General features: G+C 48.8%; 1 protein-coding gene and 1 pseudogene across 25 annotated transcripts in view; one reads left to right on the forward strand and one right to left on the reverse strand.

The window, feature by feature from the left end:
• Kiaa1217 (KIAA1217 ortholog) overlaps nt 1–25523 on the forward strand; it is a 744735-nt gene that overhangs the window by 464832 nt on the left and 254380 nt on the right. For 5 of the 25 annotated variants that reach the window (XM_087207135.1, XM_087207139.1, XM_087207140.1 and 2 more), the window contains one exon: nt 14492–14775. In XM_087207135.1, the coding sequence (XP_087063261.1) occupies nt 14662–14775 (114 nt within the window). In that variant the 5' untranslated portion in view covers nt 14492–14661. Of the gene's footprint in view, nt 1–6243; nt 6381–6717; nt 6872–7402; nt 11454–14491; nt 14776–25523 lie in introns of those variants that run through there. The other 20 variants (XM_087207131.1, XM_087207132.1, XM_087207145.1 and 17 more) reach the window with 15 other exon arrangements.
• On the reverse strand, nt 21313–21458 carry LOC147829087 (U2 spliceosomal RNA; annotated as a pseudogene).

The following is a 25523-nucleotide window of genomic DNA, read 5'->3' on the forward strand; positions in this document are numbered from 1 at the left end:
GCAGCCTCCATGTGCCATGAGCACCCCTAGGCCAAAGTGGGGTCACTGTGTGAATTATGAGCCAGGCATTTTACCTTTTCAGTGCTTGTGTCCTTACTCTGTCAAAAATCTGTAACTGCTTTATCAAACCCATACTGTAACTGCATTATAGAAGAAAATGCTTAATTTTTAAGTGAATTTATATAAAGTTAATACTAATATAAATTGCTATACTTTGATGAGAAAAGACAAATGGTTAAAATTTGGGTAACACTGACCCAAACGAGATAATCTTTTCTCTTTTGTTTCTTTCTTTCTTTCTTTTTCTTTCTTTCTTTCCTTCTGTTGTTGTTCCTTCTTCCTAGTATTGGGACTTGAACCCAGAACCTTGAGCTACTTCCCTAGACTTTTTTTTTTGAGACAGGGCCTCACTAAGTCATGAATTTGCCCAGGATGGTCTCAATTTTGTGATCCTCCTGTCTCAGCCTCCCAGAGTGCTGGGATTACAAGCATGCATCCCTGAACACTGCTTCCTTTTTCTTAAACTTTTCTCCTTTCCTGAGTTTGGTCTACATGCCTGTACCTTTAGGGTTCTGGGGTGCTCATGAAGTGAGTCATTTGACTGTAAAAATTTGCCACCAAAGGCAATTTTGAACTATTGAACTGAAGTCTCTGAAAAGGTAGGACAGAGAACATGGCGTGTGTGTCTGTTTTTAAGATGAACCAAACCACATTTATTATTTTATTTCAGAGGGGATTCCATAAGCTCTTCAACTGAATTTCCTGATTTTGGCTGGTTGTGACCTGTGTAGGGAATAAGGAACAGACCTCGGCATAGGCTGAGCTATTATTTATATGTAGAAGTTAGGAAGAGGAAATGGCTTTTCCAGGCCACCTGAGCAGCTGTGTGTAGTTCTCAGCCACCTGAGACAGCAGTAGCAGCAGCAGGTTGACTGCAGCCCTGGGAAACCATGGGGGATCTGTCTTTGACCCACTGCACCTCCATCCACTGAGGCTCCATCCCTGACTCTCTTTCTTTCTCCCTCTCTCTCCCTCTCTCTCTCTCTCTCTCCCTCCCCCCCCCTTCTCTCCCTCTACCTCTCCCTCCCTCCCTCCCTCCCTCCCTCCAGCTTCTGCCTACATCTGTGGTCACCACTCAACCTGTTTTCCTGGGACGTCTCAGCTTAACAACAACATTTCTGAAAGGGGCAGCTGGTCACCTAGTTGGATCCCTTCCTGTGCTTTTCATATTCCAATTCTGGAAGAGGGGATCGGATCTCAGATCGGCTGGATGTCCAAGGCTCCTCTCCAGCCAGGGCCTGTCCCCGATGACCCCTGCTGACTGCACCAAGAGAGGCTGGGGGTGACGGAAGGACAGTCCCCCAGCTACGTCCCTCTGCAGGGCCGTGTGAGTGTCATTGACCCCACCTGTAATTCCCTATTTTATCCCACTAAATCTTACCCAGTTGAGAGATTCTAATTTTCCAAAGGAGAGGAGATGTTTCAAAAGAAAAATGGTGACCCCTGGAAAGGAGGGGTTTCAGGCTCCCCCAGCAGTGGGGACACGCATAGTCCACCTCCCGGAATGGATGAGTCCTTCACCCAGGCTGGGGGGCCTCTGCACCCCGATTCCACACGTGTCTAACACGAGCTGTGGGCCCCCGCATCCCCCTCAGTCCTGAGGGCTGGGCTGCGGAGAACCATCGCGGCTTGGAGGCACAGGCCAGGGTCGCGGAGCCCCAGAGGACCCCAAAACCTCACGCACCAGAGCCCTCTCAGCGCCCCAATCCCTCGGTCTCCCCGAAGCCCGCTCCCCGGGCAGTCTCCCCAGTGGCTGCTCCCCTGTGAAAGCCAAGGCCTCCGCCGGCCTCCGGCTTCTTTCACTCATTCTCCCATGGCCCAGAGCTCTGCTCTGATCACAGGTGGGGCTTCGGGGTGCGCTCAGCGGTGGGGTGCTTGCCTGGCAGGCGCAGTCCTGGAGTTCACCCCCTGCACTGCAGAAACAACAATTCAGTTTATGCGTGTCACTCACGGAAGCTGAGAACTACCAAGCCCAACCCAAACTGGACGCTTCCGGAAACATCTCATGGTGCCTAATGGTGCTTTGGTAGAGAAGCATAAACAAGTGACCGACCCAAGCCCTGCCTGACAGCCAACCAAGCCTGTCATCCCAGCCCTGGAGAGGCTCAGGCAGGAGGGTGGCGGCCAGTTCGAGGCCAGCCTGGGCTCCATTGTGAGTTCAAATCGACCTAAACTGCACAGCAACATCTTGTCTCCGAAGTTAAAAAGAAAGAGAAGGAAAGAGGCTCTGGACTTCCCATGCGTCCCGAGCTGGACGGTGGACAGGACTGGAAAGTCGAGGAATCCTGAAATTGGGAGGGGTGGGAGACGGGCGAACACAGCTGAGCAGGAGCTGAGGGTCTCTGCCGGAAGTCACTGCCTGGACGCCAGGCCTGGTCCTCCGGGACTAGCAGAGCGGCCCCGATTTCTAGGCAGCCAACCAGACCGAAAGAAACCCCATTAAACCAACGTCAGCGGGCTCTCTGAAGAAGGACAGCAAGAGCGCCGGAGGTGTTGACACGCTGGACCCAGCTGCGGTGTCCGGGCGTCCTGGTGTGCGACTGCCGACCTCGTGTGGAGGGCAGGACATCCCGGGCACCTGACGGGGAGACCTGGGTGTCAGGGCCACAGGGCACCTCACAGCTTGGCCAGCAGGGTCTCCTTCCAGCTAGGGATTTCAAGGCTCCCATATGAGGGGAGTGTGCTACCTTCTTGGGAAATAGTGGAGGTAGAAATGATTGCCTGGAGCTGGGTGTGTAGCACATGCCTGTCAGCCTTGCACTCTGGGAGGCTGAGACAGGACAATTGGCTCACAAGTTTGAGCCCAGCTTGGGCAGCTTAGTGACTCAGTGAGACTGTCTCAGAAAAAAAAGTCTGGAATGTAGCTCATTGCCAAGGCCCTGGGTTCACTCTCCAGTACAAGAAAGAGAAGGAAGGACGGGAGGAGAGAGAGATCAGCTGGGTCCTATCTGTGAGGTCCCTGCTTTTAACAGAGAAAGAGTAAGATGTGTTACGTGCACGCCCAACTCCCCACCAGAGTGTCCTGACCGGTACTGCGGACAGGAACTAGTAACAGTGATAGAAATGAGAAGGGGCTCAGCACAAAGCACAGGCTTCCAGAGGAGGTGCGGAAATGCCAGTGAATCATACAGAAATGTTTCACAGGGCGGAATTTTATTTTCTGATGTGAAACTGGCAGTGGGCTTCACATAGGGCTCTGAAGGGAATCGCACCTTTGCTTTAATTAACGCTTCACATTCTGTCCCTGAGAGAGTTTATGGAGAAGCTCACCCAGTGGGCTTTGTTTCACTTTCGGCAACCTGAGACGTGCCCAGGGCTCTCTTGGATCACGAGTGGGCACCCGTCTGTGCTGGGTGGGCGGGGACAGTCACCTCCTGCTGTCCAGCGGTAATTATGAACAGTGCCCTGCCCTCTCCCGCACACTCAGGGTTACAGTGAAGTAGAAGGTGACTCCGGCCACCCCACACTCTGCTGTCCAAACCAGGAGGGGGCACCTACTTGGCACTCACTGGGCTGTCCACTTGGGCACATGCGTTCCCACTGGTGAGGAGTCCTTTCTCTCTGACTTTTGGGGTACACACAGTGGCCTGGCCCTTGGACACCGGGCATGTGTTACTGTTACGTACGTCAAACCTGAGGCCTCTGCTCGAAACATTTTTTTTTTTTTTTTTTTGGTACTGGGGATCGAACTCAGGTCCTTGCGCTTGGGCAGCGGGAGTCGAAACCACTGAGCTAAATCCCCGGCCCTGAAAACATTTTTGTTGACTTCTTTTTCTCTTTATTTTTGTTTTGTTTTACTCTCATGGTTATCAATACTTTTGAACAAAAGGACATTAATTATTTCCTTTGTGTCCTGATTCTTGCATTTTAAAATATCTTGCTGTTGATAGGGCTCAAAGGGGAAAAAATTAAACATATATTATTAGGACAAGTCCACTTATGCTTGGTTCTAGCAATGATTTCTTTCTGGAAAAACTTATATAAAGGAAATTGACATGCTTTTCCACTGCCCTGTAATTAAATAGGCTTTCTGAGAAATCATGCACAATTGTTTATGATTCTTGTGATTAATCATGACAGATGGCACTTAAATTGCATTATCAAAACCACCAGCAGCCCAGTCCTGCCAGCTCTGACTGAAAATCACCTTTGCCTTCACAGAACCCTTTTATCATATCACTTGTCTTTTCTCTTAAATGACACGTGTGTGTGTGTGTGTGTGTGTTAGCTCATTTTAAGTCATGAATTGCAACATATGGAACCATTAGCCAAGAAAGAGTCTTATACCTTCCCAGTTACCAAAAATGGAGTTGAAAATTTATCCCCTTGATATTGTTATTGGAGCTCTCTGTATGACTGGAAGAAAATCAAATTTCAAGTCCTTCCTACTTTCCCAGCAAATTTCGAAGTATGGCAGGCAGTAGGCAGATTGGATTGTAATAGCCATTTTTAAAGCCAGGCATTAAACCAAAAAGCACAGTGCACTTCTAGTTCAAAGACTGTTTCTTCCCAGAAAGAACATCTTCCCAGTAGCAACAATGGCAACAGTAGTATTTTTCACAAGGATCCGAGTTACACAGTAGCTTGTAGAATATAGCTGCTTTTTCAGGGAGAGTCACAATCAGTGAAAAGTGCTTGGTAAGGGCTGTGTGCTTTGGGGACAGACATGTGGAAGGGTTTGGACACAATGGCCTGGATCCTGTGCTGTCTCGAGTTATTTTTAGTCCCTGTTCTTAAGGAGGAGGACCCAGGAGAAGTTTTCCGCTACAGAATGACTAGAAAGCTTGATCATTGGAGAGAACATGTTTCACTGTAAATATGTGTCAATTTCATGGTGCCTGGTGATTTCCATCAATTATCTTTTTCCTGTGCCCTTGCTCTTTGGTGCATTCATTCCACAAGGGGTTTTGCTTGGTGGAATAGCTGCCCTAGAGGTGGCCTTGTTGGAGGGGGAGGGGACAGAGCAGTGGGCATCTGGCGGGCCCTGGGGCTGTGGGAAACTGGGAATTCAGACGTGGTCGGGGAGCGTCCCACATTTTATCTGAGCATCAACAGAGGCCTGAAGGGCTGCTCTCACATTTCCACACAGCCCCAAGAGTGCAGCGTCTGTATCCAGCAGAGCTTTCCTACCTGGATTGAGCTAGGCAGGAGGACTCCAGGCAGGGTGCTACTGGTGTCACTGGGGGCCACGGCAGGCTGGGGCTGTCCGCTTCATCTTGGGGCCTCTGCCGAGACCTGTTGAACGACAAACCTGGGCTGCTAAGAGTGGGCTGTTCCCAGGAAAGCAAGCTGGGTGGAAGGCTGAGGGGCCTCCGGCAGAGGTGGACATCTTCCCTCCTGCTGCACCCAGCACACACCTGGGCATTAATGATGTAAAGACAAATACACAGCAGCTATGCAGGAATCATAATGACTGGGCCCTGGAGCCTGAACACGGGAGATTTTCCCTTCACAAATTTGTAAGGCTGACCGGGCGTTTGCTGGCAATGAAAGGGCAGGCTCTTTCAGACCACCAGGTGATCACCAGCTAATTCTGTTGCAAAGTCGTGACAACCTTGGGTAATCTGCCAACTGCTCGCATTCACACTGCCAAGGCACAGCGTTAATTCCCTAGAAGACTGGCTGCTGCTTCTTGGGCTTCAGGATCAATCCCATTAGGAATCCAGAGGCTTTTCTTCCAGCCCTAACATGGGTCTAGCCCACACCTTGGCATGCCTACTTTCCTTCCGGCCTATGTCCTTTGTCCTTTAGGGCTTCCGCATATTTACGTCCCAACTGGCCCAACTATGTCCCCTCCACTGCCAAAACACACAGGTGACCCCAGTCATAAACTGAGGCTGGGCCAGCCATTGTTCTGCTCTCATTCGCGATCCAAATCGAGGTAAACCTTGCCCGAATGGCCTGTAAATCGGGTCAAGTTATGGTCAGCAGGATACCCACTGCCCCTTCCCTCAGATGATTCGGCAGTCACTTAAGCAGCGCATTCCTCCTAAAGTCATCCTGTTAGCTTTAGATATCTGAAATAGCAGGGCGGGGCAAATGTTTCCTAGATTGTGTGTGTGTGTGTGTGTGTGTGTGTGTGTGAGTGCGCGCGCGCTTGTGCGTGTGGACATCTTGGCTCCCATTTTCACTTTCTGGGAAATTTGCCAGTTTTTCAAGGACTGGGTAAAGAGCAAAATAAATATTTGTAGGTAGTTAAAAGGACAATAAGTGTGTTGCTCTCAACTCTGCCCATCCAAAGAAGAGCGCTTTACTTTTCAGATGTGTCAAAGTGATTAACCTGAGAGATCTGGAGGTCACTTTCCCGCTTTGCGGCCGAGGTGCGTGGCGCGCGTGCGCGCCTGTCGGGACGGGGGCAGTCGGGGCGCGTGGAGCCCAAGGGCACAGCCCGCGAGGTGCGGCTCAGGAGCCCGCGGCTGGGCGTGCGGAGACCACAGCGGCTCTTCGGGGTGCCAAGCGGCCGTCGCAAGTCCGTCCCGGAAGTGTTTCTTTCCCCGCAGTCAGCACACTTTTCTTCCCCAAAACTTTGTTGGCGGGGATTTCCGCGCGCGCTGGAGCCCGAGCCCAGGCGGTGGAGCCCCGGGCTCCGGGCCGCGGTCGGGGCCGCACCTGCGCGGGCGGGGGGCGGGGTTTCGCCGGAGCCCTCCCCCCCTCCCCTCCCTTCCCCCCGCCGCCGCAGCCGCCGCCGCCGCTGCCGCCGCCGCCGGAGCCCAGAGCTGCGCGGACGCCTCCGAGCGGAGCCCGCCCGCCCGCGCCGGGACAATGGAGCGGAGCGAGGCCCGGGGGCGTGAGCCCGCGGGGCCGGCGCGGGGTGAGTAGGAGCTCTCCGGGCCGGGGGCGTGCGGCTCGGGGCCCCGCACCGCCCGGGGCCGCTCTGCGGGCGCAGCTGCACCCGGCTGGGCCCGCGGCAGGGGTCGGGTCCGGCCGGCGCCTCGCGCGCGGCGCAGCCCGGCGGGGGCGCTCGCACCTCCGGGGCCGCGGGCGCCGTAACTCCGGAGGCGGGGAAGCCTCTCCGGCCCCTCGTCCCTGCCGCGCGGGTCCGGGAAGCCCCGCTCCCACCCGGCGAGGGGCAGCGGGCCCGCGGCGACGAAGGGACGAGGGCCGGAGAGCGTAGCCACGCGTGGGGCGGGCGGGCTCCCGGACGCGCAGGAAGAGCGCGCGACTCGGCTGCGCGGGACGCGAGAGCCGCCCGGCAGGGGGAAGCAGCCGGGGGAGGGAGCCAGCCCGGCGAAGGCAGGGACAAGCTCCCCGGGCCGGGGCTGCGGGGGCTGCCCAGCACGGCCGCCGGGCGCCGGAGCCGGGCCTGCCCGCCGAGTGCTGTCACCGGGCGCTTGGACGGCAGACGTGCAGTGACTTTCGGACGGCCACTCATTCCTGCAGCGGGTACCGAGCAAGTGTGTTGCCCTCACTGCCTCGGCTGCTGGGAGTCCGGCAGTGAAGAAAGCAGAGTAAAAACACTTGGCTACGTTGAATTCACATTCTGAGGGCCAGACTGGGGCGGGATGGGGTGACACAGACACTTACAAACAAATGAGATAGGTAGCATGTTAGATGGCAGGTTTGGCACATCTGCACATACAAACACAAGATTCCCAGAATCGGATAAAAAGTGGATGATTTTTTAAAATAAGTATGTCCCAAATATTGCATGAGATATACACGTACCAAAAGATTACTTGCTGTACATCCAAAACTCAAATTTAACTAGGCATCCCGTATAGGGGGAGACAAGGCAGGAAAATAAGGAGTGCAGCTGGGGCTGAAACTGTAGGAGGACCATCGGGGAACTCTTTGGGGTGACATCTGAGCAGAGCTGTTGAGGATCCAACATGTGCAGAGGGCGGTGAGCAGACAGAGAAGCGTGGAGAAGACTGGATGGCAGTCCCAGGCCAGCCAGTTCATCTCAGGGCCTGGGACACCGTGCTGGGACTTGGTTTTATTTCAAAAGCAGTGAGAAGCTGCTGGCAAGTTGGACTTGCCTTTTAAAAGGTAGTATTGCCAGGTTTGGTGGTGCGTGCCTATAATCCCAGCACTCTGGGAGGCTGAGGCAGGAGAATCACAAGTTTGACCCCAGCCTGGGCAACTTCGTGACTTACTGATACTCTATTGGAATAAAAATTAAAAAGGCTAGGGGTGACATTCAGTGTAAAGGCCCTGGGTTCAATCTCCTATACTGAAATGCAAATAAGCAAATATAAAGAAAAGGTAATGCAGGATGCTGCATCCAGCGGAACCCAAGTGGGCTGGGGGAAGGGCAGGTACCCCCTAGGAGGGTTAAGATGTAAACCAGGCAAGGAGCAGTGCTAGTGTGGGCCAGCCAGTGATAAGCAGGTGGAGATAAGAAGACAGATTCCAGATGTACACGGAAGGTAAAGCCAAAGGAATTCGCTGAAAGACTGAATGTGGTATGTAAGAGAAAAAGGGGGCAAAGCTGTCTTCAGAAATTCTGGTCCGGGTAGCTGGAAGAGTGGAGTTGCCCTTTGCCTAACTGGGAAGGCATTTAAGAGGAGCAGCGCGAGGGCTTTGTGGTGTAGGGTGAGGAAGGAGAAACCCACGGGCGTGTCAGGTTTGGTGAAGTTTATCATACACAGGGCTGGGGGAGGATATGATGGATGCTGATTGCAATTTAGATATCGCCAACTGGAGCACAGAGAATGGGACCCCCAGAGATGCCTTGTGATGGAAGGACAGGTCCGAGAGATGTCCCTGGGGCTCCAGCATTTAGAGGCCTGGGTTTGGGAAAAGATTGCTCGTGGAGAGGAAGGATGCAGGGTGGATTTTCAGGTCCCACGCGGTTCGGGTGAACACAGTGGTGTGAAGGAGCGTGGGTTCATTTCGGTTCCGCCAGCTTAGTGACTGCCAGGAAGTGGCATCTCTGAGGCTGGCGTCGCCCGTGTACCCTGTGTCCGCGCTGTTGTTGCTCTGTCTCCTGTCCGCCCAGTTACAAGGTGATATTCCGGGGCGAGGACCGTGTCACCTGCACCTGGGCATTCCCAGCCCCTTGTGGAGCGTCGGGCATGTGGAAGGCACTCAATAAACACTAACAGGAGCCCAACTAGCCCAGGGACTTTGAGTTCATCGGATCCCTTAGTGACAGAGAAGCTTGTTGTACAAATCCAGACACTTTTGAGAGTGAAGGGAACACTATAAATAACTTCGCTGGGCAACAGTTGTAACCCAGCATCGTTTGGGCGAAGTGGGGCATATGGTCACGCCAAGAATAGCTCTCATCAATGAGGTTCCCGCTCGTAGGTGAATGACAGTATGGAAATGTACTACAGAGTGCATTTGTCTGAGTCGGCACTTCATAATTATTGGTGGCATCTGAGTCTGTCAGGTTCGTGTCGAAAGCCATGGGTTCCTTGGTGTGGTCCTAGGGCACCTTCATTCTTGGGGATGGCTACATGTGCTCACTGCAGCCCCGAGGCGTCTGCTTTTGCTTTGACCCCTAAGGTCATGAAACCTGTGTGCAGGTGGCCAGTCCACCCGCTGGCCTCTGGCCAGTGACAGGCAGGCTTCTCTAGAAACCCCGTCAGGGCCGGGATTTAGCTCAGTGGTTCCGCTGCCTGCCTCGAAAGCAAAAGGTCCCGAGTTCGTTCCCTGGTACCAAAAAAGAAATAGAAACCCTGTCAACTCCTGTTCCCTTGTCTTGTTTTATTCTTCAAAGCACTTAGCCCTGTGTGACACTGAGTTGAATATTGTTGGCTGTCCATCTCGCTAGTTATGCTGGCTCCTCTAGAACGGAAGGAGATTCAGCCTGTGTTGGTCACTGCGTCACCACTCGGTCTCCTGACTCCTTCCATTGTATACAAGAGACGCTGTGTAAATATTGGTGTGAATGGATGAATAAATCAATCGATTGATAAATTAACTATCAGTAGTTGGCACAAGAATGCTTTTGGAGGTAGGGGAAGGGCTGTCTCTATTTCTTCTGAGCTCTAGACCAGAAATCCTTATCATCCCTGACTTCAGCGGATCCAGCTGTAATTTTTGTGCTAATTTGCATATGATAATGAGCCTTATAATATTAGCAAGAGAGCTGGAAAACAGTGGGACCCCGTGAGCACCCGACAGGGTGTGTGCATTAGTCACAGTGGCCACTGTCCTATCAGCTCGATCTTGGATCTTGGTGGCTTTTCGTGGTTGAGGTTGATTTCTTCCTCCCTCTCAGGACAATGTCCCGCCCCAGCCTGGCGGGTCTCCAGGGGCCACCCAGGGTCCTATTGCCCCATCTCTATGCTTCCTGCACCATAGGCTCCTGCTGAATTCTTTGCATTCAGAGAAAGAGAGAGAGCAGGGAAGAGTCCTCAGGAGGTCCAGGGCCAGGACTAGATGTGCCCATGTCACTTCCGCCTGCATTGCCTGGACAGGATTAGGACCAGGCCCCGCTGAGGTGGAGAGCCCGGAAACGCACTCTCCCTGGGATACGAGAGGTGGTACAGCTGCATACAGCTCCGCACGGATCCTGACAAGCATCTCAGTTAGGAAGCTGCCTCCTAGACGCTAACCAGTCATGCACAGGAAGAAGGGACACCTCTCCCAGAGTCAGGAGCCTGCTAGTCCTGCCCGGGATGCTTCTCAGGGAGGTGGCGTGCAACTGTGTGTGCTTAGGGTGAGCACGACCCTGTGTTCATCCCCAACACCGAAAAACCCCCAAATGAAAACCTCAGGAAAGCCCCCTGCGCCACTGCTGGCCCCCGGTGGGTGTGGGACGAGTCACAGAAGGCCCCTCATTTTTCGCTGCGGGTCAGCTGTCGAGACCCAAGGAGCCTGGGTGGGTGTGCACGGAAGCCCGCCCTCTGGACGTGGAGTCCCGGCTGGCTCATGGGGACTCTGAGGAGTGTCGCCAGCCTCTGCCTTCCTCCCACTCCTGCCCGGGCAGGGTTTAAGGGCTTGTTTTCCATTTTGAGCTCCCTTTCCCTCTGCTCTGGGCTCTGCAGAGCCCGGGAGGGGCAGAGCAGGAAACAAGGCTGCTGTTCAGCATCTCCCAAGCCCTGTCCCCAGGCCTCCACTTCATTACTTCCTTACGAGGACTCCCAGAATAGCAAACAGCCAGACACACCCATACTTGAACGTTAGCACCAAAGCGCATTCCGAACAAGACATGGAATTGTGTTTCTGTTTGGAAGGTTGGCACAAGCCACACTGGAGCTTTTCTCTTCATGTGGATAATGAGGGGCTGGCAGGACTGAGGCCCGGACTCCATGGCTGTGGAACTGGGATGCAGGGTCCTGTGCCTGTCCTCTCTTGTTTACTTGGAACCCTGCGTGGCTTTGCTCCTCAGCTGAAAGCCTGCACCCTCCCCCAAATGGCTCACATGGCAGAGTTGTCGCTCTTCGCTCGGGTGTGGAGTTGGCTGCTCCCAAGAGGGGCGCCTCATGGAGAAGGCTCAGGTGACTGGGATGTGTGTGAGGTGGCTTTATGTGGGGAAAGTGGAGCAGGTGCCGGGGGGAGGACGGGAGGCTGAGGGGCCGACAGAGCTTCAGGCACGCAGGGCTGGCAGGGAGGAGAGGCGAGGGGAGCAGTGGGCCCTTCAGGCTGCTGGGTGTCTCCATCAGGCGCCTCCCGGCCCATCAGTGACTGGTGCTGCTTGCTGCTTTCCTGCAAATCACATCACGCCCTGTTAAGCAGCAGGAGACATGTTAGAAACATCCACAAGAAAGAGAAAAAATAAAATGGAAAAGCGATGTAAGGTTGGTGAGACTTTCCTAGTGAACAGAGTTAGGACAGAATGAGGGTGGAGAGAGCCCAGATCTTGAGGACTCTCAAAGGTTAACATTGGGAGGTGAGGCAGGAGGATCACCACGAGTGCGAGGCCAGCCTGAACTCCACAGCAAGGCCCTGTCTCAGTCCCCCACCCCCCAAAAACCCAACATGATTGACGCTGACAGAGGATGGACGGTCACCTCCGAGACCTTCCATCTAGCCCTCCCCAATTTATTTTAAACAAGAAAGTGAAAAACCTGTTGTGCTCCCCAAGGGTCACTGTTCTGGTCACATGACCTCTTCTGACCACCTGGGATGAAGCAGACCCTGGAATCTGTGGGGCACAGCCAGGCAGGGCGTGGCTTTCTGCCATTGTCAGGACTCTGTCCGGATGGGAAGTGCGTGAGTGTTCATCCAGATGGGTGTGTGTGGGTTCTGTTTGTGTTATGTCCATGTAAAGAAGTCACATGAGTCTTTCCAGAGACTCGGTCCTGTTCATTAACACAGCTGTCCTGGATAATTTTTAAAATACATTCTTAAAATGGCATCAAAAGTAAGCTTTAAAAAACCCACTTAAGGGCTGAGGATTTAGCTCAGTGGTTCTGTCGCCTCCCTCACAAGCACAAGGTCCTGAGTTCAATCCCTGGTACCAAAAAAACAAACAAAAAAACCCCACTTAAAAGTTAATAGTGTTATATCAAGTATACAACAGTTTTGGTTAATACGAATTGTATGCACAATACACACTCAAAAGGTAAAGCTGAGCGTCTTCAGATTGCACATGTTTTTACCGAGCTGAGATATGGCCTGTTCAGCATTTAGTTTTCTTCCTTCCTCCTCCTCCTCCTTTCCTTGTCTCTATGCTGGGTATCCAGCCCAGAGCCTTGCACAGACTAGGCAAGTGCTCTGCCACTGAGCTGCACCCCCAGGCCTGTGTCTACCTTTATTCAATAGATCCTGTATATTATGAGGGAAGGGGCCCTGAATAAGGTACTGAGCAGTGTAGATTTTAGAAGGGTACCCAGATATCCTTCTTTTAACGAGTAGTTCAGTCTTCTCCCCTTTTAAACTTTCTGCTGAAACTAATGAAAAGTAGAAGGACTCACTAATTTGGCTGTGTTTTCCTTCCACTGTCTGATGGCGATTCTATAATTAGCAATGTAATGAGAAGTGAAGGGGAAACTGGAAGAATTGTTCCCAGCACACATATCAAGCTTTGGAAGGCTGGAACAGGAAAAGCAGCCTGAGATTAACATCTTTTCTACACCTAGCCAAAGGGAGTCTGTACCTAAGCCCCATATGCAGGTGTTTCTAGGGGAAAAAGAGGGAAACTGTGCTGGTGGCCTTGCTTTTAGGGAGCTGGTTTATGCCTCAGCTCTGGGCACCTGACATTTTACATCACTGGTGTGAAAGTTTGGGTCTCTGATTATCTGAGATACAAATGAGCAGAATTCTCAAATATGGAATCTGTTCTTGTGCGTTTAATTTAAAGATAAATTATTGACAAACTGCTACCAGAAATTTTTAAAAATTTAGAATATATTTAAAGGATTTAGAGATAGAAGGCTCTTGCCATTGCTAATGCAACCCTTCTGTTTTTATTAAGGAAGAAAATGAGACAGAGGGAGATCCAATTGTTTGTTCTAAATCTAGGAGGAAAGCCAGGATTCCCAAGAGCCAGTCTAAAGATTTTCTGTGGAATTCAGTGGACAGGGGCGCTTTATTTTGCCTGTGTCTGTAAGACTGCATAAGACCTGTTTCCCATAAGGAAAATGTGGCTTTGTGATGAGAAACCCATTCAGTTCCTGAAGTATTTGTGAGTGATCTTTACTTTCCCTAGTCTGGCCTTTTAAAGACCTAGCTCCTTTTCCTACTTAACTGGAGTATTGATATCTGAAAGCCTGTTTCCCAGTTCTCCAGCCTTGGGGATGAACAGAAAGGAGGGTACCACCTACACATTCCTGTGCTCTGAACATTGACCTTGCATGTCTTAGTCAGTCTCCTCTCAAAAGAAGCCACCGTGTCCCATAAAGGCCAGCTCGGGAGCCGAACCATGTCTAAGCCCAGGCTACTATGACATACCGTGTCTCTTCCTTTGTGTGTTTCGGGTAAAGTCTCCTTCAAGTAGGATGTGTGAACTTTTACTTTCCATCCCCTTGATGATTACTTCTAGTATTTTTTTCCTGCTTGCCAGCCTTATGCTAATGGGAGAAGTAGAACTCTCAAGTGGTTGACATCTGTCAGTGATTATGTGACTTGTGTGTAGGGTAACAGCTATTTTTGTTCTTGGTGATGAAACACATATTTCAGAAACTGTCCTCAGATTTTTAAAAAAATTTAAAACCCTAATTTCTGTAGTTAAAAATACAGAAATAACTTGAATTACTGACGCTAACTGTGCTGTGGTTGCAGACGAAGGTGTGGGGTACCCCACTTTCCTGCAGAGAACTCATCAGACCAAGTGCTTTTATTTGGATTAAATGTGTGGAAGGAGAGCCAAAAGTAGCAGACTAGTATGATTTTTCAGTCTCTTTTGATTATGTATATTTTTCCCTTCTTGCTGCAAAAATAAAGTAAGAAAAAGGAAAGAAAAGAAGAAAGTGAAGAAAAAGGTTTGCTAAGTTACACTGCTATGTTAACAATGGCCACACAGCCTCCTGGTGCTCTGTAATGAGGTTTCTTGTGTGAAATCACTCATTGCGAACTGTATTTCTTCATCCTGCAGAACAAGGGAAAGGCAACCTGCATGTGACGTCCTTGGAAGATGCAGAATGCCGCAGGACCAAGGAGCGCCTTGCTAATGGGAACAGTCGAGCTCCCGTCTCAAGGGCTTCCCGAAATATCCCGAGGAGACACACGCTAGGTGGGCCCCGAAGTTCCAAAGAAATCCTGGGAATGCAGACATCTGAGATGGACCGGAAGAGAGAAGCCTTCTTGGAGCACCTGAAACAGAAATACCCGCACCACGCCACAGCGATCATGGGGCATCAGGAGAGGCTGAGAGATCAGGTACGGGGTGCCCCATTTCTCCTCATGGAGCGCATTCCTTCCCTCCTCCTCCTCTTCCTCATTTCTTTTCTTTTTCCCAGTACTGGAAATTGAACCCAGGAAGTGTTAAGCTACATCTTCAGCCCTTTCCCCCATCTTTATTTTGATACAGGGTCTCACTAAGTTGACTAGGTTGGCGCCATGCTTGATCCTCCTGCCTCAGCCTTCCTAGTAGCTGAAAATGCAGGTGTGTGCCTCTGCACCCAGCTAGGTCATTCTTAGTGTGAAGAAAAGCAGAAGAACCCTTAGTTTAGAGGGAAGAAATATAGTTTGGAGGACTATGTCTGCTGCTTAGTTGTTCCAGATCTCTTTTCCCTTTTTCTTTATGAAAGGCTTCTTCTGCATGCTCAGTCCTCTGCCAGCACAGCAGGAGAACAAGAGGCCTGGCTGGAGGGTAAGGGCCGTGAGAGTACGGGTTCCCCGGGCGCAAGTGCGTGCAGAGTGCAGGAAATCAGGGGTTATTTTACTGTGGCACCAGCTATAGTGCACCCTGTAAGCGCTCAGTAGTTAGCACAGTGAGGGAAGGAATAGATGAACACAAATCCACCAATGACATTGGTAGTGCAAGCAGAGCTTGGAGGAAGAGACTCATGATATAGCCCTTCCCTGAAGCTGACTCTAGGCTTTGTTTCTGCTTTTTCTTGCTTTCTGTGTAGTCACAGATGGTTTCCTTGCGTGCACCTCGCTTTCCGCTGTCTTCAGCTACCTGTTTTCTCTGGTTATCTTGACAGCCACACAGATACCACCCAATTGTGGCTCGGAGTGGCTTTGTTCTTGGCTGTGCGTTTTACCGTTTGGCAGACAGAGCAGGTTTGGGGTCCCAGGAGCTGTGCGCCTTTCTCTGCAGACCTCGCTGGTGTGTTAGCAGGCGGACTCCTGAGTGTGGAGCCAGTGGTCAGGGGAGCAGAGGGCACCTGCTTAACCAGTGTGTGTCTGGGTGGGAGGGAGAGCGGGCAGCCTCTGACGTCCACGCTCTCGGAGAGATAGATAAGCTTGGGGCTTTTCTCTGCCTTCTGGGAGTTAGTTGCTGAAATCCTGTCTAATTCACTCAGCTTTTGATTACCCATGGAAAACAAGATCCCTGTAGGCCTGTACAATTTCGGCCTCCCTTTCCCCCTTTAAGGAGAGAACCTTTCTCCCCCATGGAATCTTTATCGAATGCTTTCAAATGTGAACTGTGTTTTATGGACTTTATGTTTGCTTTTTGATCACACTGCCAAAAGGCAGTAGACTCAGAAAAGGAGAAAGAAACAGGAATCCTGACCTATGTGAAGATGGGCTGTGATTCATTCTTCAGTAATTAAGGAAAGAAAGGCTAGGGCCGGAGATTTAGCTCAGTGGCACCAGGCCTGCCTTGCAAGCACAAGGTCCTGAGTTCGATCCCCGCTTCTGCGAAAAAGAAAAGAAAGGCTATCGTTTCATTTTAAGTGTGTGTAGAAAATACCTCTATTTTCTGTTGATAGTAGAGTTGTTGTACATTTAAATAATGGGACCTATGCTTGTTTCCCAGTGTCGCCTTTTGGGAGATGCCGTATTTTACCCAAAGCTGTTCAGTTTGAGGAAGCACAAACTCGGAGAAATTACGGTTACACTGTTTGCTAAAGAAACTTTGGGATTTGAGTTCAGAATCCTTGCTTATTCAACTATCTCAGAAGTTTAAGGTAAAAGCTTGTAAGTTTAGTGTGGCCTGGGTAAGGAGCATGCTAGAGGATATCAGAGAAACCGTGATAAGGTGAAAAAGACTTTAAAACGTATGATGCCTGAGAAGGGAGAACATGTTTTTTTTTTCAAAGTTAAAATGTATTAATGTTCCTGAGCAATTACCCTGTCAAAAGTGGTATCCTTTTCCTTGTCAAAAATGTTTCCGTTTTTCTTATTCGTGATGTCCTAATTATTGCCATTACCATGATGACGGTGGCTTTGGCTGAAACTGCTACCAGAGGGAGCAGCTGTGATCAGAAGGTTGCAGGAAGCGTGTGGCAGCAGATGAGAGGGAGTGACAGCACGGTGTGGTCGTGCTCTGGTCCTTCCTTGCATCTGCATCACCGTGGCTGTCCTGTAGGGTGAGGGAACCGCCCCTTCTGTCTCTCTGCCTCGGCCATCGTCCACGTGGATCCTGCCAGCGTGGGGGGGACTGCCGTACAAATCCGCATGCACGTTTTCAGTCTGTTGCTGTACTTTGGCAAGCAAGCCCCAGGCAACATTGCAAACACCAGAGGTGAGCTCAGGAAGGTCTGTGAAAAAACTCTGCGCACATTCCCTCGTCTTCTGTCTTTTTCCATTCTCTGTCTGCTACTCCACGTCCCTTTTTCTGTCCTTCCCTTTGAGACACCTGCTGTTGTCCCACGTTTCTGAGCAGGAATTATTCCTGGCCCCCTTTGCGAGAATATTGCAGGACCTCCGAGAAGGGAGTCAAATAACACAAGTTTGATGTGCCAAATACCAGATGCCCCTCTGCTGACTGTCAGTGGCTGCCTCCCGAACAGAGCTGGTGAGTGAAACGTAGGAGATGAGGCTGAAAGTGATGTATCTTACACTTTTCATGAAATGTCTTGGTAGTAGGAAATCTAGGTTCATATTCCTTGGTATTGAACATAGTGCAATCGAGTCTGCCTTATGTTCCAAACTCTGAATTCAACCATGGGAAGATTCATGGTTTAAAAGCTTACATTGGAGTTTTAAAAATATGTTGGTGAGTGTTTTCTTTAGTCTAAATTGTGGAAGAGCTGAGAGGTTACCTTATGGGTCTATAGTCTTCAAGAAATGCAGATGGTCATTCCTGCACGCAGCTGCACCAGAGTAGCTGCAGTGGTCACTGGCCCCTTCCACATTCCTCTCCTTTTAATTGTGCCGGGCAATCAAACTCCGAGGGCGTGGCTCCAGAGTGGGCTGCTGGGAATCCAGCCTTCGCCGTATGCTAATTGGGAGATTTGAAGCTAATGCCTGTCTCGCCAGGGTTCCCTCATTTGTCAAAGGACAGCAGCATCTGCATCATAAAGTGCTGAGCAGGAGGCTGCTGGAGCCTCCTACCCTTTGAAAGGTGTAGCGTCACACCTCACGCTTCTGGTTGGTGGTGTCCAGGAGAAGAAGGTCAAAGGCTCTAATGTCAAAATTAGTGTTTGAAATTGTTTTACTTTTCTAATCAGCAAGTATTTGAGCACCCAAAGTGGTTTGTTTTCCCCATTGTCAGAAAACAATTTTAGTATCTTTTATGAAATTTACGGTTTTTATTAAATGCCTCAAATTTAGATTTCATTCATTTATTATCCCATGCGTATGTATTTCACAAATACTATGGTAAAGGCTCATGAGGGTTCAAACTGTAAGGTGTGGCCCTATTTTCAAGTCAATAAAAAAAAGAGGCATTTACAAAGATGTACATTTGTGAAACAGGCATGAACAATGATTTACCCTTCACGATCTAGCCCAAACACCTTCTGAGTTGGTCAGAACACGTTGTGTACTTATATTACGACACCTCATTGTGCTACTTTGTAGCGTCATGATGTATCCTGTTTCCTTATGTTTCTTTATTCCACCTGGAATGAGCTTTTGGTGGGGAGGAACCGCGTTTTTATCACATTTGTAAACCCATATTTAGGGGATGGATTGCACAGTGTAGATGAGAAATGATCAAAATATATACAGTATTAGATGAAGGAGTGCATCAGTATTTTTAGCTTAATTAGAATGTGATAGGTAATATCAGCAAAAAGGAGGAGAGTCCCAGAAATAAATGGTGGATTGCCACTTGGGCAGTCATCAAAAAGCTGGGAAGCTAAGAATTGCGTGTCATTTCCCGGATATCGGGAAGCACACATTCGAATCAGGGTCCGAACTTCCAAGTGTGGGACCTTTCCATTTGTACTCGCCTTGGGTCTTCCTGCCCGCTCTGTTAGCAAGCTGCTAACAGAATGTGTCCGGCCCATGGGGCCAAGCAAGAGCAGTAGGCATAAACTTGACTTCCTTTGGCACCGTAATTTCTTTTAAAATGATACATTTTATTCAGTTCCAGAGCACATGAAATAACCATAAGAAGAAAATTCCTGCATAGATTTTTACGCTGGCAAAAAGTTTTTTCTTTGAAATAGCTCCGAGTTCAGAAAGGTTTGTAGTTCAATAGTCCCTCCCATCATGGTCATCCCATAACTATAAAATTGACAAATTTCTTTTACATCTTCACAAGTAAACAGATATTCAACTAGCCTCTCTCTAGCAGAGAGCAATTTCCCACTCCTGTGCTCAGAAGTCTTTCTGATACTAAGGTTTTCAATTTTTTTCTTGTCTATCCACACGGTTTCTATTTCTGAGTAGATTGTACTTGCTTTTTGACTGCAGTTAGTCTACACATAATACTCTATGGCTGGAAAAAATCGGATGGTTCTTCAGTTCAGTACCAAGAAGGGAAGAGCCAGATACCACCCTTTAACAGGAACGTTAGGGTAGGCGAACTGAGGAGATGAGAGCAGCAGCAACAGGGCTCTCTGAAATAGGGTTCATCAGGCAGAGGCCTTTGGGCTGCCCCCCGAGTCCTCCACAGCTGCTGGGTACCCCGAAGATCTCAGCACCCCTCAGACATCCAGTGTGCCCCATCTCCACCCCTGAGCATTACCCAGCCCTTTCTCTGAGCCAGCTTGGTGTCCTCTATTTGCCGTTCTCTACCACAGTCCAGTTCACCCAGTGTGGAGATGCAATTATGCTGACAACTCAGAAAAGGAAAATGGCTACCAGTCTGTTTATTCACAAACACCCTGAGCTGTGATTCATCCTCCTCCTTCAACAGCCTCTGAACAGCTTTATTCACTGTTTGAGGAACTGTCATGTGGAAATTGGAACTCGTGTCTTTGGCTCAACCTCAACTGTGTATTCCTCTGACTGACTTTTCCTTTTCAGAGATATACACTTGGCCTTATCAAGAGCCATGGAAAATTAAAAACAGAGAGCAGGAAAACTTTTAATTACATTTGAATCGAAAGGGCAGATCTCAAGAAGCAAATTCTGTTTACAGTTGGTAAAGTCATTTTGACACCTGTTCAGGCAAAACTCACAGCAAACCACAGAAAGTATTAACAAGAGAAAGAAGGACCCCGCCACCTTGAATGAAGCAAGGAGATAGTCAGGACCCAGGGCATGGCTTTGGAGATACCCAGCGTACACAGAACGAGGACAGGAAAGGAGAGTTGAAGGAGGAATGGATGCTGCTGCCAACAACTCCTAAGATTGTGACCTCACCTCCAAATGGGGGAAGCTTTCTGGATGAAAAGCAGGGTTGGAGCAAGAGAAAGGCGGTGATTATTAGATTACAACACTTGTGATCACAACAGGCCTGTGAGTTAAAGGGCTGTGCTGGGAGCTTCACGGACCATAGATGCTACAGACGCAACTGTGAAGGTAACACGCTTTCAGGACAAGCGAGTGCTGTACCATATTTTTGTAGAGAACATGTGATGTCACAAACCAGTGGGTGCAGGCTTCCTCTGCTAATTCCTTGCTTCTGTACCTATTTTTCAGTAGCCAGTTGGTCCATTCAAATACAAATTATAAGAAAAAAGGAGCTAATAGTAGATGTATACAGTAAAATTGATGTATTGGTCAGCTTTATCCAGATATGCTGTATAACAAACCTTGTGGTTCTGTTGTAATATGACACAAAAAAAATTATTTCTCACACAAAGTCTGTTATTGCTTAGACAGGTCTCCAGAGAAGCTGTTCATGCAATGATTTAATAATTTTGGCTAAGTCCATCCTACAGTGATGCAGTCTTAACACCCAGAGTCAGTAGACAAAAGATTAATGGTGACTCTGGAATGGCTGAAGTGTCAGCCTGCCACTTGGATCTGTCTTTCACAATTTGGAGAAGAAAAGGAATTAGACACAAAAGAAGCAGTGGCATAAATAGTGGTGAGTAGCTGAGAAGGATGATCATGGGGAAATGTGCTTTTGCCAGAGAATACCAGTAAATGGAACACCATGGTGTCATAACAGAATCATAAGTTTTCTGTAGAGAATTTATGCTAGTGTATGTGTGAGTGTGCTTAGTGAAATACCAGCACCTTGGGAGCAGAAAATATGATAGTATCGAAAGACTCCATATGAAAACAGTTTTTTGTCCTCAGAGAAAATCCACATAATTTTGGATGTGTCTAGAGGAACTGAGCATGCACGTGGTCAGCAATAAGAAACAGGAGTCATCTAAACTTGGATATGATGAAAAACAATAGTAAAAATGTGAAAAGAAAGAGCAAACTAACATCTAAGAGAGGGGATGCTACTCAAGAGAGTAAACAAAGGCTCTTACCTGAAAGTGTTTCCCAGAGGACTCGCGTTTTGAATTGTGACTTAAAGGTTATGGGTCAAGCACTTGCCTAGCATGTGTGAAGGCCATGTTTCAGTTCCTAGCACCATAAGGAAGAAGAAAAAGGTTATGAAAGAACTTTCAGAAGATCTGGAATATTACATAGTAGGACATCTTGCAGCAAGGACTCATTGATTGAAAGAAAAGATTAAATTCACAGGTTGCAGTTGTACTTGCAAAATTGATTCCCATCTGACATTGATCATACAGAATATGGAAGAACAGAAAAAGAATGCTAAATTGGGAACATTCCTACACTTGATCTTAGCCAAAAGGCCGAGAAGCGATGGGAACATTCCTAATGTGTGGCTTTTGGTCCATGTTTAATTGGGCACCACCCGCCTCCGTGTTACCTTTCATTTCAGTTCGTGCTGGAGAACAAGAGAGTGCACCTTGAGGGAAGTGCTATATTAGGAAGAGGTCTATAAAAATCAAAGTAAAATTCTACTGGAAAACCTGTTAAGCAGTGTCCGGGAGTGAGTCGGAAAGTAAGGGGAAGGCAAGGACCAAAGTATCGCTCTGCCATAGTAGACGACACCTGGAAAATGACAATCAGCAAAACCTAGAGAAAATGCCACCAAATTAGGTGCAGATTTTCAGTGTTGAAGGATCTAAAAAAGACCACCGTGATTCAGCCCAGTACCTAGATGCAGAACTCACACTGCAAATATCTAAATTGCCCTTCTCGGCTTCACTGATCAAGGTTATTTCTTGGCCGTGTATTCATGGTTCATTCTGCAGGTGTGTTCTTGGAGTAATTCAACCAAATGGTTATTTATCATGGACCTACACAAAAGGTTTAGCTTCAGGCTTTACATAAAAAGCACAAAACCTAGTACGTGCCCTACAGAGGGTATGTCTTTCCAGACGAGTCTGAACTTCTGGTCCGTTGTAACTGAGTTTATGTATTTACTGCGACACCCTTAGCTTGGGTGAGTCACTCTGCCTCCCTGAGGCTTTTTCTTAACAGTAGAATGAGACAGACAATCGTGTCATGGTGAGGATTAGATGAGGTAATCCATCTCCAGCAGCAGATGTTGAATGCATGTTACAACTCTCCTCATTGATGGAAGGTATTCTGGCTGGAAAACCACAGCCGTGGCACCTGGACATTCTGAAAGAGTGCAGGTTCCAAATTGCAATGATTTAGACCAGCATTATATACAAATATGCTCCCCAGATTCCTAGGTCGTTAATAGCTATTTGAGGAATAAGGAGAAAATTTCAAATTGGGGGCAAGTTCTTGGTCTACCAGAGTGCAATGAATTTCTATACTGCAGGGCTGGTGAGATCTTGGAACACGCTAATAGACATTGTGAATGAATCTCTTGGATAAAGACTCCTAGGAAGGTGGGTGAGGAATGAAATAGTCATTTTTGGATCTGGGAGTGTAGCTCAGTGGTAGAGGACTTACTTAGCATTCATGAGGCCCTGAGTTTGATCCCTAATGGAAGGAAGGAAAGAAGGAAGGAAGGAAAAAGGGACAGAGGGAAGGAAGGACAAAGAGGAGGAGGGAGTGGGAAAGAGAAATACTCAGTCCTTACTAAATCTTTGACCCACAAAATTATTGTTTTAGGGGCTCCTGTTTTATGGGACATGAGTTAGGAGATGGTAATATGCACCTCCAATCCTTGCTAGAGCTCAGAGCAACAGGAGAGCAATAAGGAGGAATCATTTCAAACCGGAGCCCAGAATTGAATGGAGTTACTTAGAATAAGGTAGGGCTCTTAGTCTCAAAATTTTTTTCTAGACGATCTCTATTTCCGCAGTGCCCAGTGTATCACAGGTATTTGAACCTATCTGTGGAAGGGTACTAATAGCGTACAGTGAGAATGAACAGGATGAAGGCTCAGGAGCATTCTAATTGAGGGAGAAAAGGAGAGATGATGTTGGGACAGAATGCAGTTGACTCCCTTGTGACTCATTGCGTAGTCCAGTGTGAGGCAGAAATGGCCTTTGGGAATGAGGGAGGTCAGTGGGTTCCAGGAGAGGGAAGGCAGGTTGTGTTGGGTCTTGACCATCGGGAGAAAGTGTGGACCAGCAGACACGGGCACTGCTGATGATGGAGGTGGAGTGAAAGCACAGTTTAAACACGAGCTTCTCAGTGCTGCCTTGGAAGGTTGAGGAGAAAGGCCTGGGCGCTGGTGTGGAAGGGATGTGGTGTCCAGACCACAGCAGTGAGGCCCAGCATGGTGGCTGCGGACTGGGTCTCATACCAGAGTCATGGACTAGATACTTGGAAGAAAACCAGGGACAGTGTCATGGCTTGGGAAGAATGAAGGTGTGAAAGGGCTGTTGCAGGAATAGCAGAAAGAGAGGCTCGATGGGGCCCCCGAGACCTGGGTTCTGGACTTGCTCTGCCATTGCTGTGCCAGGACCTTCCACGTGTCACCAGGTCTCCCTGGCATCTGTCCACAATGTGTGGAAACACTGGAAGCCTCATGATTTACCATTAGCTGTAATCGAGAGAGGCATGGATGGACAGTGACTCCAGTGTCAGCTCTTGGGATCTGATGTTGGGGGTGGAATTTGGAGGAAAGGACCCAGCCTGGAGCTTAGCAGATTTTTTTAACAAAATTCAGTAGTGTCTTCCTTACAGGACACTCTCAGATTGCCCTGTGCAGCCCCTGCCATAGCACTAACCTTGCTTTGCTGCATTGCATTTTCAGCTCAGCTTCTTTGGCTTCTTGAGTCTCTTCTTTCATCTTCCTTTCAATCCCCTAATTTGTGGGATTCATCCCCCCCCCCCTCCCTTCCTTCTCTTCTGTCTCTCCTCCCTCCCTCCCTTCCTCCCTTCCCTCCTTCCGTTCTTTCCTCCTTCCTTCATTTCTTTCATGGTACTTAGAATTGAACCCAGGGTCTTTGCACTGAGCAACATCCCCAGCTGTTTTTATTTTTTTATTCTAATTCAGGATCTTACAGAGTCTCCCAGGCTGGCCTCAAACGTGTGGTCTTTCTGCCTCAGACTCCTAAGTAGCTGGGATACAGGCATATGCCACCATGCCCAGCTCAGTCTGTGGTTTTCAAAGTGTAGCTGCAGACTCTGCACAGTGTGAAGATGAATTGTGCACAGTGTTTAATGTGTGTGGAGTGTCAGATGGAACTTTGAACTGTGGGCCTGATTCTGATAAAGCAAAAAAGAGAAATGCGATGTGCTGCATTACCAAGAGGCTTTGTGTTGACCCAGGCTGGTACCAAGGAAGCATTTTTGCATTTATGGAATGTGCAGTGACTTTGCTTCATGAGTGCTTGCTAGCATTGCTCCTGGGCCAGTCAGCAGTTCTACTCCAGTAGCACCAAGATGCTGAGAGGGCCTAGGTGACTGGTGTGTGACTTAGGTAGTGCATGTTTGGGGAAATGGCTTGTGTTGTACAAACTGGGAAGGGGATGCTACCAGAGCCCCTGCAGTGGGCCCTGGTCTCCTGTGAGCCACAACAGCACAAGGCAAATTAAAGAATAAAGACAGGAAAGGAGACTTAGAGAAGAAGCTGAGCTTTGGGCCTGACCAGTGCTGCTCTGGGTAACTAAGACGAAGGCCCCCCCACCCAGCTCGCCACTATTATTGGGTTCATAGAGAGTAACAGATGACTGATGGTGGCGATAATCCTAGGACAATGAGGATTTTATGCTGATGAGGATCTTATGCTGATGAGGGTCTCATGCTGCTGAGGGTCTTAAGTTGATTAGGACAGCAAGATGAGCAAAGACATTCTTATAACAGTAGGTGGGATGAGTCAAGCTGATAAGGAACTTGTCCCTCCCCAGGTGAGACCTTTCTATTTGGTTCTTAAAGAACCAGGATGTCTTCAGCTGATGTAATCCTGTCCTTGAGCATCACAGCATCATGGGACCATTGAGGTCTCAGCTGTGACCAGAGGCGAAAATGGAGTTATGTTTGGACATGTCATAGCCAACCTGTAGGCAAGTAGACTAGTCCTGATCATAATTTAATTGTGAAATGATTTTCCCAAAAATTATGTAGAATTGCTCCTGACATTGTGTGTGCAGTAAGTATGGCAGATTCCATATTTTGCGTCTTCCTCCATCGTCCCTTCTCTTCTGTCTCTTTCTTCATACTTTCTTTTTTAGTATATGTGCTGCCAAAGCAAGCACCATACTTACTTTTTTTGAAAAAAAAAATTGTATGATTAGGAACTGTTTGCAATGCATACTGACTGCATTCTTCATGGGGAGTTGGTGCGTGTACAGAAAACATCTTAATTTTTTTATATCCCTTCCTCTCCCCTCTCCCTCTCTTGTTCCTCTTCCCATTTGCAAAAGATTTATTTCCCTCTTTCCTATTATCTATCTTTTATTTTGTTCTTTATTTATACTTTGGGTTTCTTCTATAAG

The sequence above is a fragment of the Heterocephalus glaber genome, unplaced genomic scaffold (assembly GCF_053883595.1).
Source record: "Heterocephalus glaber isolate CG9 unplaced genomic scaffold, H.glaber_assembly_v1.0 deba00000768, whole genome shotgun sequence".
NCBI classification, from domain to species: Eukaryota; Metazoa; Chordata; class Mammalia; order Rodentia; family Bathyergidae; genus Heterocephalus; species Heterocephalus glaber.